The sequence below is a fragment of the Monodon monoceros genome, unplaced genomic scaffold, assembly GCF_005190385.1.
Source record: "Monodon monoceros isolate NGI ecotype Baffin Bay Population unplaced genomic scaffold, NGI_Narwhal_1 Super_Scaffold_8, whole genome shotgun sequence".
Lineage (NCBI taxonomy): Eukaryota > Metazoa > Chordata > Mammalia > Artiodactyla > Monodontidae > Monodon > Monodon monoceros.
In genome coordinates, this window is record NW_021703785.1 from 11594668 (window position 1) to 11607305 (window position 12638).

Genomic DNA, 12638 nt, shown 5'->3' on the forward strand with positions numbered 1-12638 from the left:
AGGGACAAGAGGAATTTTTTTTTTTTTTTTTTTTTTGCGGTATGCGGGCCTCTCACTGTTGTGGCTCTCCCGTTGCGGAGCACAGGCTCCGGACACGCAGGCTCAGCGGCCATGGCTCACGGGCCCAGCTGCTCCACGGCACGTGGGATCTTCCCGGACTGGGGCACGAACCCGTGTCCCCTGCATCGGCAGGTGGACTCTCAACCACTGCGCCACCAGGGAAGCCCAAGAGGAAGTTTTTTGGGTGATAGAAATGGACTGTATCTTGGCTGTGGTGGTGGTTACACAGCTGTATTCATTTGTCCAGATGAACCCAACTGTGTACCTTAAAAGGGTGAATTTTAGTATATGTAAATTAAACCTCAATAAATCTGACTTACAACATAGTAAAGTCAGATTGAATGGGGGATAAAAGGCCACCTGGATATTAAGTGTGAGCGTACAGTGGAATGGAGCTTTCCAAAGAGAGAATCGGGGCATGGTTTACCAGGGAAGGTGGAGGTGATCAGTTTTCTTGGGAGATCTTATGGTTTAGGGCTATGGGTTCAGCTGCTATGACAGAGATCTAAAGTAATATTGACCAACAAGAGAAAAAGTTTATTTCTTCTCACCTCAAAGTCCAGGGTAGTATGGGGGTTCCGTTCCACAAAGTTACAGAGGCCCAGACTCCTTCCATTTCCCTCCTTTGTCTACCTGGAGAGCTGCTTGTCCTCCTGATCTGAATGGGTCACCCCCACGTCCACGTGGAGCCAGCACAAAGAGGAGGGAACGCCTTTTCCCTGTAAGGATATGGCACCAGCAGGGTGCAGAGAGAAATAAACACAGAAAGGTTAGAGAGAAGACCGAGTTTTGCAGATGAAAATGAGGACACAGGAGAAGGAAAGAACTTGCAGGACAAAAGAGAGAAGTGATGTAGGGATTCCAGTGAGAGGGAGTAACTTGAGACTGCTGGAAATGTCATTGGCAAATTTCTTGTCTATCCCATTACTTTTCTGTTGTTACTGTCGTTTGCTAAGCCAGGAAAATGAAGTTTATTAACTAGTAGTCTTATTTATTGTAACACTGAGCAGTGCAGTGGCCTGTAGAAGAGAGGCCTCTACACCCAGGAGAGTAGAACACAACAAGCAGCAAAGCACTGAACGCGTGAAGGCTTTTGGATGTCCTTGCGCAGTGGGCAGCGACTTGGGTGGCAGTGGATGCGGCACCCAGGTGATGTAGGACATGGTATAGCCCCTCGCTGGCGTCTGTGGAGACGTGGCTGTCAGCAGCAGGGCCCACAGGGCCCTTCGCTTGAAGGCTGAGTGTGGGTCATCAGGGAGATCCCACTCAGGCCAGCGGTCTGGTGGCAGGAGCTGAGCAGCCAGCAGGAGGGCATGAAGGTGTCGGGCTGACAGCAGGGTGGGGGGCATGGGGCGCAGCAGGTGGGCTGGAGGAGGCGGATCAGGTGTGGGCAGGTGTTGGGCCGGCAGACCGAGCACCGGCAGCCCTTGTTGGAGGCATAGGTGGTGGTGGCCGGGCCACTGTGGACGCTGCAGCATTACCAAGGGGAGATCCGGCTGCAGGACATGGTCAGGAGGTAGGTTTCGTTTGGCTGAGAAGTCTCCTGCTGTCTTAGTGTCTGTCCTCTCCTGAGCCAGCGCTTACAACACTCACTCCCCTAGATATCAGCTCATTAGCCTAGATCATGTTCTTCCATCTCAGTTTATAATAATCTCCATAAAGTCATCTCATTACCTCAGTCTTTATTACCCTTCGATGTGTGTCTTACCTCATTGCTTTGTTGCCAAATGAGGACTCTTGACAATAGCTGTTTGTCACTGCAGGGAGAGCTTTATCTCACCATTAAAAAAATTTTATTATAGAAATGTTTAAAAAGAAAAAGAAAGGGAATAGTTTAATGAATCTCATGTGCCTCTCACCCACCCAGCTTCAACAGTTATCAGCACTCTGCCATTCTTGCTTTAGGTATCCACCCTCATACTTCTTTTTTCCTAGAGTATTTTTAAAGCAGTTCCCCAATATTTTATCATTTCATCTATAAAACTTTAGTGTATAATATCCAATGGATAAAGCCTTAAAAAAGAATAACCATTGCACCATATGACACTCAGTAAAGTTAGAAATACTTCTCTGTTATCATCCAACACCCCATCTGTATTCCGTTTCCCCCAGGTGTCTTAAAAATGTCATTTTACAGTTGGTCTGAATCAGGATCTAAACATAGTCCACACACTGCATTGGGTTGATGTGTCTCTGAAGTTTCTTGGATCCTCACACTGTTTCCTCTCCATTTGTTTCTTTCTTTAATGCAGTGTATTTGTTGAGGAAAGTAGACCATTTGTCCTGCAGAATTCCCCATATTCTAGATTTGGCCAGTTGTAACCTTGCAGTGATACGTAACATGATTCTCTGTACCCTCTGTATCCTGTACCCTTGTGTAGTGATATCTAGAGGCTTAATTCCATTCAGGTTTGGTTTTCTTTGTGGCAAGGATACACCTTAGCTGGCGCTACTGTATCACGTCAGAATGCATAGGAGTCTGGTTGTCCCACTTTTAGTTATAATAATATTGACTGATAGGTTCCATTCGGTCCACCCCATGCTTCCACTATAGAGTTCCCCATCCACTTTTCATGGTTTAAGCAGCTGTTGACTCAGCCCCGTTCTGTAGGCTTTTCTTGGGAGACCTCTTTTTTAGGAATGGCCAGCTTAGGTAGCTGGCGGTCATGCCTGGTGGTTAGAGTTGGCCTTACCTGGGTTCCTGGAAGCTGATCATCTGTTGAGGCTGACACCTCAGGATATAGAGTTACTGGTTTGCACATATGGAACAAAATCCTTTTAGAATTTAGAATTTTACTCTTCTGTTTTTGAAAGTAGGTAAACTTCCAATTCTTATGACTTGATCCTTCCCTCACTGGATTCTTGAGTTTATGTACATTTACTAAGATTGTCTTGGTTTTGGTTTGAGAACTGAGATTATTATAAAGCTGGCATTTCAAAATTTCATAGTAGGTTCTGGTATTTAATGCATAAAATAATGCATGCTCTCATAGCATAAATACCTAGGCTCCAGTTCTAGCTTTACAAAATACTATTTGTTTGATATTAGGATACTGGTTTGGCTGCTCCAAAAGAGGCTAAAATAATAGTGGCTAAACTAAGACAGAAGGTTCATTTCTATCTTTTGGAAAATTATGAGCCAGTAGGCAGCTCAGACAGTGGGGATCTTGTCCCCCAAGATCATTCAGGGACTCAAGCTCCTATTCAACTATCCAGCCCAGGTGTCACCCTCGTCTGCATAGTTGAGAAGCTGGCTCACCACCACTCCACATTCCAGGCAGTGGTAAAGAGGAGGACTTGGTAGGCAAGCAGCTCCTTTTATGGGAAAGGCAAGCCTCTTACAGCCCATTGGCCAGAACTAGTCACGTGGCCATTATCTTGCCACAACTTATGCTGGGAAATGCAGTCTCTAGCTGGGCAGCCATGTGCCCTGTAAAACCCAGGAGTTCTGCCACTAAAAGGGAGAAGGAAAGGAAAGATATTAAAGGTCAGTTAGTATTTTTTATTGAATCCTTCCAAGCTTCAGTTTCGTCTCATCTGTAATGTGGGGATGAAAACACCCCCCTGTTGTGGCTGTTAGAATTACGTGCTCTTAGAATCACGTGCATGCACGGGTGAGTGTCGAGGAGCATCCAGTTCAGCCCCCTTCACATTCCAGGCCTTCAGTAAATGGTTCCATGCACTGGGGCCAGAGGGGGCAGCGCGGCATCACAGAGCAGAAAGAGCATAGGCTTTAAACTCATTGTAGATCTGGCTTTGAATCTTTGTTATTGTTAGCTGTGTGACTGAAGACACATTTACCTAACCTCTCTGACCCTCTATAATATGAGGGTGTTTAAGAATTTAATGAAAAAGTACATAAAAATATCTAGTGCAGTGCCTGGTGTGTAGAAGATATATGGTAAGTGGTAGCTAATTGCTAAGTGATCTGTGTGTAATTTCTTAGGTAAGCGTTCCTGATGGGGAAAAATTATTATGTAAAGTCAATTTAAAGAGGACTTCTAAGCAGTTTCAACTAGTGACATACAGTCACCATTCTGTGTGTGTTCAGTTTGAGTACTTGAGGCTTAAACCTAAGACAGTGTTTTCTAAAGAAATCTCTGAAAGATACAGGCATGAGAATCAAAGTAAAATGCAGTAAAAATGCTGGTCTGATCAGAATCTCTGGAAGTAAAGGTGCATCTCCACATTTTTATAAATACCTCCACGGTGGTCTTTATCATACTGAAGTCTAACATCTCAGACCTGATCCACAGCATTTATTTGAAGTATTAGAATACTCATACAGTACTTTGAGAGAAGAAAGAATAATTTATCTTATCTAATTTCAGATAAATAAGATGAGAGCCCTGGGTTTTTGAAATGAACTCAGGGATGAGGTGGTTTTTTTTTCCCCTCGAAGGTTGCAACTTAAAAAATAATAAATGTTTGCTCTAAATCCTTTTTAGTTATTGCGAAACCAGAGATTTCCTGCATCCTATCATCATGCAGTGGAAACTGTTGTGAATATGCTGATGCCACACATCACTCAGAAGTTTCGAGATAACCCGGAGGCATCTAAGAATGCGAATCATAGCCTGGCTGTGTTCATCAAGGTGGGGGTCTCCGGGGGAGAGGGTGTCTGCCAAGTGCCTAATGTGCTTTTTCTAGCAGAGTGACTTGTACATATAGATGCTTAGTGAACGTTGATGGCAGGTTTTTATGCCAAAGGATAAACTTACTCACAATAAATGCAGATTAGAAGCCAACTTTCAAAAAAAGCCTAAATACTTAACCTTTGTGGGTTGTTTCCTCCACAGAGATGTTTCACCTTCATGGATAGGGGCTTTGTCTTTAAGCAGATCAACAACTACATCAGCTGCTTTGCTCCTGGAGATCCTAAGGTAGCCTGTGTGCACGTGTGTGTGTGTGTGTGTGTGTGTGTTACACACTGTTCTTTTTGTCTCTCTGAGTGACATCTGGATACCCACCTGTTTCTCTTGGTTCACATCAGAATTTTCTTTCAGTCCCAGAGGCACTATTCATTCTCCTCTCTTGGAGATACTAACTAGTACTAACTAGTACTTGCATTAATGTGTGAGATATTAGGGACACAGTAATTCCACATGCAACATAAATACCTGTTGATTTTTCTCATAAATACCTTAAATGACTTCTCAGCTGCAAAACTAAAAGTATATGTGTTGCAAATCATAGTTTATTTAACAAGGTAACAGAAATAACCATGTAGCCTTTCTCTGCTAGAATTATCTGTCTCTTCCCTTGCGTGTCTATTTTAAAGCTCTGCCTTACGCATTTTTTTATTGCACTGAGCCTGTGCCTATAATTATAAGCTGCCTGAAATCCTTTATTGAAGTAAGAGGAGCATAAATCGTAAATGCCCTTAAAGTCAGTGGAGGACATTGTTTAATGAAATGTGTTCCCAATTTTCAAACAAATTCCTGCAGACATTCTGAAATCTGTAAAATAGCCCAGAGCCTGCAGCTCTAAGACAGGGAAGAGGCTAAAGACGAGTGTGTGATTCCTAATAGGTTTTTCAGGAGGCTGTATAAAGTATCCACTGAGGCATTTAACTTACGACTAACCATATTTTTCCTGCAGACCCTCTTTGAATACAAATTTGAATTTCTCCGTGTGGTGTGCAATCATGAACATTATATTCCATTGAATTTACCAATGCCATTTGGAAAAGGCAGGATTCAAAGATACCAAGGTAATTTATCTTGAAATATATTAATCCTAGTCTTTTCAGAAAGAGAGCCATTCATTTTTAATAAGAAAAGAGAATTAGTTCACACATGACATTCAAATTATCTGATATTTTTCATTGATGAATTGATTTTTTTTCTTGTTAAATTTCCATTAAAAAAAAATTGATAAAATGCTATGTAGGAACTTACTTCTTTTTAGCAAATTCACCAGACTACAGATCATGCCAGTGTGACTCTTTTTCATTGAAAAGTTCCATTGCTTAAACAATAGTAATCCATTTTATTTACTGTAGTTTATTTTTATTTGTTTCACTTTTCTTTTTTCTTATGAATTAGCTTTTCTTTCACCAGCTGTGGAGTCAAATGACACTCCTGTAGGTAGGTGTGGGGTGTGACGCTTGCTTTCTTGCATCTTCCTCCTTTAAAAGAAAAAGAATGCAAGTGATTGCTGAAATGCTTACGTATGCTATTCATGTAGGCATTTGCCATATACTTGGATCAGTTTTAAAATTGATGATAAACCAGTGAATTTGTTCTCACTGTAGCTAAGACATTGCCATAGCATTCCCAGGAGTCATCTGGTTTTTTGCTCCTGGGGTCACTAGGTCCTCTAGGATGTTTCTTTAAGAAGTAAAGCAAATAAACAAAAAGCTCTGCTTCATTTCAAAAATGTATTATTCCACCATTTTCATAGTCCTTGTTTATAGCAGTAGCAGTAACCTATGTCACAAGCAACATGGCTTTTCACATGCTTTTTATGTTTGCATGCTGAGTCTTTATTAACTGTTCTGTATCCTTTCTGAGTTTGAAGAGAATTAAGGTCATAGAGATTTCTTTGTCTTCACTGAGTAAGTCAAATGAATCAAATTCGTCTCTTGGGTCTGTCAAGTAATATCTAGCACCTTGTATGTGCTCAGGATTATTTATGCTAAAGGAGAGAAAAAGTGGAAGGATGCCACCAAACTATTAATGACACCTAAATCAACTGACTCTGAAATTCAGAGAGAAACTCAAAAAGGAATTCATTCAGAGACATAAATACCTTGCCTTTTAAAGAGCAAGAAGGGGGACTGCGGCCTGAAGTCGGCGGTCATGCATTCAGCAAATATTTGCTCAGCACCAACTCTCCCTAGCCTTGGCATAGAGTTGTGGACAACAAGGATGAAATCCCCTGCTGTCTTACCTGTGTGAAATATGTAGAACATGAGAGAGTGATAAGTGCTAAGGAGAGAGAAATAAAGCAAGGGAAGGGGATAGGAAATGGGCTGGCATTGAGATCAGGTGGCCAGGCAAAGCCTGACTGAGAAGGCAACTTTGGGGTGATAATTGAAGAAGGTGAGGGGTTGAGCTCCTGGGTTGTTCAGCATCCCCCATCCAACCCCAGCCCACCCGCCTGTCCCACCCCGCACTGTTCCCCACAGGCCAGGCGCACCTGCTGGTCCCAGCTCCTCACACATGGCAGGCCCTCCCCGCACTTCTCAGCCTCACACAGCACCTCCCTGGGCATCCTGTCTTCCTCCTGGCCAGTCACTCAGCACCTCCCCTGTGGGCCCAGCCAGGTCTCCCCCTTGCCTCTCCCAGCGCCCCACCTGGAGTGAACTGCTTCCTACCCTGCACCCCAGACCCTCCTTCACCCCACCTTCAGTTCCTAGCCCACCTGTCCTTGGAGACCGTGACCGTTTTCCTCTCACCTCTCAGGGTGCTGAGGATAGCTCTTGCTGCGCAGCGGTTGGGCAGTGAACGTGTACTAATGTCCGTCTTCCCCACTGGCCCAGTTGTCTATCCTGTAGAACCAAGTGAGGAGTGAGGAGGAGACCCTTCAGGTACCCCAGACTCGCACAAGCTCTTAGTAGACTGTCGGGGTATTTGGCGGCTGGAAGGGCTGCCCTAGGCAGGTGGTGGGTCAGCTACAGATAATTTCCATAACTGCACTGATAGGAATAAAGTTTCCTTTTTTTTTTCAGCATCCTCCTTCCTCTTACCCTTCTCACCTGCTCCTCCACTCTCCTCTCTGCACATGCACACGTACACACACACACACGTGTGCAATTAAACCCATAAATAGTTTTCCTTCTAAGGGGATCATGTGAATTCAAGCTGTGAACTGTCTTTTCAGTAAACTGGACCTAAAAATCGTAAACAGGGCTTCCCAGGTGGCGCAGTGGTTGAGTCTGCCTGACAATGCAGGGGACACGGGTTCGTGCCCCGGTCCGGGAAGATCCCACATGCCGCGGAGCGGCTGGGCCCGTGAGCCATGGCCGCTGAGCCTGCGCGTCCGGAGCCTGTGCTCCGCAGCGGGAGAGGCCACAACAGTGAGAGGCCCGCGTACCGCAAAAAGAAAAAAAAAGAAAAAAAATCGTAAACAGTGGACATGAGTATTCTGGAAAGATGAACGCTCTTTCCCTTCCTTCTGCTAAAGAGTTCATAGGACTTGGGTCAGACTTTGAATAGGTTTAGAAGCAACTAACGTGGCGTTAAAGTTAAAGGAGAGGCCTATAGACTTTCCTCTAACAATGGATTCAGTATAAGAATTTAAATCCGAGCCACAGCTTTCTGGATAGGTGTATTTCAGCTTTAGCGTGTGATGCTTAGCTGCTTTTATTTACCCTCCCTCAGTAGGTTTCACGTCTGCTTCTTATCTCTTTTCCAGAAGAGCTTTCAGTCTTGTCACTTCGCTTGCTGATGACTTACTAGTTTGATTTGGTGCTTTGTCCATTTTAGTTCTAATTTATATCAGTTTTCTATTGGCTTTTTGAGGTAAAGAAGTTTTAAGAGTATATTTTAGAAAATTCTAAGTCAAATAAGATCTTCAGTGATAGCAAAATAATAGGTAATATGGTAACTCGTTCATTTTAAACACGTTGGGTTTTAATGGGCGTGTATGGGCATTAATGACCAGGAAATCGATAAATGAACTCATGTAGTGAAGAACATTTTAATAGACCACCTATATTTATTCTTTAATTACATGTCTCTTATGCACAAATTACTCCCCAGTAATGTTGTCAGTTACTACAATTTTATTTTTAAATTTCATATCAATAACAAAATTACATTTGTAATATAACATGTTGTCCTGTATTCTAAAAATTGGTACTAAAACTATTCACTAACTTAATAATTATGTAGGATGTAATACCTTTTAAAATCAAAATCCAGTGCATTTATTTGTATTTAAATTTTGTTTTCACTTTGGAGTGCAGAGCAGTATTTTAGGTTATCAGCCCTTTCCCCTTGGAAGGCAGATGTGGCCACCTGATGACACACACAGGGGAGGCTGAAAGCAAAGGATGGGCTTGGTTTTTATTTTATTCACAGAGTGTTACATCCTTTCTAACTAAAGCGGTTTCTATCCTCATTTCAGATCTCCACCTTGACTACGCATTAACGGATGAGTTCTGCAGAAACCACTTCTTGGTGGGACTGTTACTGAGGGAGGTGGGGACCGCCCTCCAGGAGTTCAGGGAGGTCCGGCTGATTGCCATTGGTGTGCTTAAGAACCTGCTGATAAAGCATTCTTTTGATGACAGATATGCTTCCAGGGTGAGTGTTCTCTAATGGAAGGAAATATGATTGATAAGTGTCCTTCATTTTGAGTAATATAAAGAAATAAGCAATTAGAAAATTAGTGGTAACAGCACTAAGACTTTCTCTGTTTATGCAATAAAATCTAACAGCAATCTTTATAGGAAGGATCCAAATACAGGTGATGGCCAAGTGCTAGCTCAGTCCATCATTAAATTCTGAGTCCGGGATAAACTTACGCTTTGTGCCTTTGTTTCAGAGCCATCAGGCAAGGATAGCCACTCTCTACCTGCCTCTGTTTGGTCTGCTGATTGAGAATGTCCAGCGGATCAACGTGAGAGATGTGTCTCCCTTCCCCGTGAACCCTGGCAGTGTACGTAAGCACATTCACATAGACACAGCCTGTATTTGCTTCCTGTGGCTGCCCTAACAAAATACCGCAAACTGGGTGGCCAAAAACAACAGAAATTTATTCTCTCACAGTCAGAAAGCCCAAAGTCCAAAATCAAGATGTCAGCTAGGTTGGTTCCTTCTTGAGGTTCTGGGTGAAGAGCTGGTTCTACACCTTTCTCCTAGCTTCTGGTGGTTGCCCGAAATCCTTGCTTTTTTTAGCTTATAGCTGTATCACTCCAATCTCTGCCTCTGTCTTCACATGGTGTTCTCCCTGGTGTGTGTCTGTGTCTCTGGTGTCCTGTCCTGTCCTTATAAGGACACCAGTGCTTGGATTTAGGGCCCACCCTAATCCAGGATGACATCATCCTATCTTACATCTTAATTACATCTGCAAAGACCCTCTTTCCAAATAAGGTCACATTCTGAGGTTCAGGGTGGATATGCAATTGGAGGGACACTATTCAACTATACACGTCTCCTCTCTTTTTGCCCCTAAAACCATAAAAATCTACAGTAGTCTTGGTAAGTTGCATTTCTGGCTAAGACGGGGTCAATCAGTAAACCTTCAACTCTTGTTAAAAATCATTATATGGCTTCCTTGGTGGCACAGTGGTTGAGAGTCCGCCTGCCGATGCAGGGGACACGGGTTCGTGCCCCGGACTGGGAAGATCCCACATGCCACGGAGCGGCTGGGCCCATGAGCCATGGCCACTGAGCCTGCGCGTCCGGAGCCTGTGCTCTGCAGCGGGAGAGGCCACAACAATGAGAGGCCCGCAAACCGAAAAGAAAAAGAAAAAAAAAAAAAAATCATTATAAAAAGCCATGCTTTCCTGATGGCTTGTTTTCTTGTAAGATTTCAGGATCTTCTTTGTGTGTCCAACAAAAAGTTATAGAGGAAGGAGTTTATTTTGTTTTTTAAAAAAAAAGCATAGTTCTAACCTCCGTGCTATAAGAGCTCAGTGCTAGCCCCTGTTCTGATGTAACATACTACACAGCCTTGGAAAAGCCACCTCTTTGGGCTGAAGTTCCTCTGTGTCTGTAAAATTAGAAAGATAATCAGACTAGATATCGGGGGGCCAGGGTGAATGACCCCACCTCCCCAAACTGACCACCTTAATTTACTTTAGCTTTATGCAGTCATTTAAAGATATACTGGAAATTAAGTTGACTGAAGGACGATGCCAGAAATGATCTCAAAGTGTTTTGGTTGGAGACAATCTGGCATTAATTTGGATAGGTGTTAGCAGTTCAGCAGTGCCCTTTTCCTGTTTATTCTGGCCCCGTGAACCGGCTCCATTGTTCATCTTGCCACTTTGTCATTATGGCATACACCGGGGGAGCTCCCTTGTGTGTATTTCTGTCCCAAAGCAGGTGGTGCTTTGTCCTGTTTTCTATACATCTCAGTGGTGCATTGAGATGAACCGTGTTTATAGAATAGTTTTTGTAGTTCCAAAGAGCGTGAATGTTCACTGTCCTTACATGGAATGCACCACACTAATCTCACCCTCGACAACATTGTATTTCACATGTGTATTCTCTAAATTTGTCTGCTTTTCTAATCGGAATAAGTAATTCAGGGTGTAATGCTACCTATCTGTACTGCTTCAATCCTGAGAAAAATGAACACCAGCTTTTGCTTTGGCTTTCATGAAAGTAAAATCCCTTTTATGACATAAGTTCATAATGAACATAATTTCTCCACTGATTGAGAATTCACACGAAGCACCCACCTTGCAGAGGTTTTCACTGCTGCTACTGTGAGGTCACTGTTGCTCATTTGGGAAGATTTCTGATGTGAGAGAAAAAAAGCAACGTTCCAGTTAGAAAGAGCACGTGGGGCTTCTTCTGAAGGAAGAAACATACTGAAATAATCTACAGAAATGTTGGGCATCAGAGCTCTGGAAAGGGAAGGGTGCTAGACCTCCTGGGGAAATACAGGACTTCATGGGCCAAGGTTTCTCCGCCCGCCCCAGACCTGACGTGCCCCGTGCTCCCTCCTCCTGCCGCTTCTCTGACCCACACACCCCACCTCCACCCCGCGCTGTGCTCCTCCCACTCAGGCACGTTTAACATGCCAGGCTGTTCTGTCCTGTTCTTATGCTCGCCCTCACACTTGCAAGAACTGTTGGTGAATCCTTTAAAGTCATCTTCAATTGTTTCTTGTCTCTCTCCTCCTCGACAGACTGTGAAGGAGGAATCCCTTACTTTGCCAGCCGTGAACCCGATAGTGACACCGCAGAAGTCTGGGAGCACGCTGGATGCCAGTCTGCACAAGGACCTCTTTGGTGCCATCTCTGGCATTGGTAATGCTCGGGCTCTGACCTGCTTCTCTGCAGTCTAATTCGGAAAGCGTCTTTAATCCAATCATTTGTTAGCTTTCAAATCAGAACTTTGAAGTCTTGAGTTTCTACTTCAAATATTCTTTTCCTGATTTTGCTCCTCAGCTATGAAACCCTTAACTCTACACTGAAATAAAGATCTCAGATTTCAGGAATAACACATGTAGTACACTAAACCACATATTTGTCCTGTTTGCTTTTTGTTTAATGCGTGTTAATTTTTCATTTTAAATCTTCAAACTAGATTGTTTATACTTTTAGGAAAAGAATATCTTTGCAAGCGTGTGTGTGGTGGGTAGGATTTATTTGTAGTGTTAACGATTTAGATGAGATGTGACAGACTAATTGCTGATGGAGATACTGGTTTATGGCTAGAATGCAGTCCTGAAATCAGTTTTCTAAAATCTTCTTTCCTACAATATTTTTTCTATCTGAAATAATGTTAGAGCAGCCCCCATGGGGAGGAAAACAGATGGCATAAATCAAGATTCAAATTGAGTAGTTTTTCCATAAGAAAATGCCTGAGAAATGTATTTATTAATACTCTGATTGAGCACATGTGCCAGCTCCTTCATAAAGATAAGGGTACAAAAAATATATATATATATCT

The 12638-nt window shown here is 43.1% G+C and overlaps 2 protein-coding genes across 21 annotated transcripts in view; one reads left to right on the forward strand and one right to left on the reverse strand.

The window, feature by feature from the left end:
* Positions 1-12638, forward strand: part of DOCK9 (dedicator of cytokinesis 9) — a 351807-nt gene that overhangs the window by 274535 nt on the left and 64634 nt on the right. For all 20 annotated transcript variants that reach the window (XR_003791732.1, XR_003791733.1, XR_003791734.1 and 17 more), the window contains 6 exons: positions 4509-4655; positions 4860-4943; positions 5662-5773; positions 9136-9314; positions 9556-9669; positions 11872-11992. Coding sequence is in view for 16 of the 20 variants with exons in the window: in XM_029210207.1 (XP_029066040.1) it covers positions 4509-4655; positions 4860-4943; positions 5662-5773; positions 9136-9314; positions 9556-9669; positions 11872-11992 (757 nt within the window). In the remaining 4 variants the exon portion in view is untranslated. The remainder of the gene's footprint in view (positions 1-4508; positions 4656-4859; positions 4944-5661; positions 5774-9135; positions 9315-9555; positions 9670-11871; positions 11993-12638) is intronic.
* LOC114888201 (keratin-associated protein 3-1-like) lies at positions 230-2013 on the reverse strand. The gene is given in 1 exon segment (XM_029210211.1): positions 230-2013. A coding segment is annotated over 1 exon segment (306 nt). The 5' UTR covers positions 1568-2013; the 3' UTR covers positions 230-1261.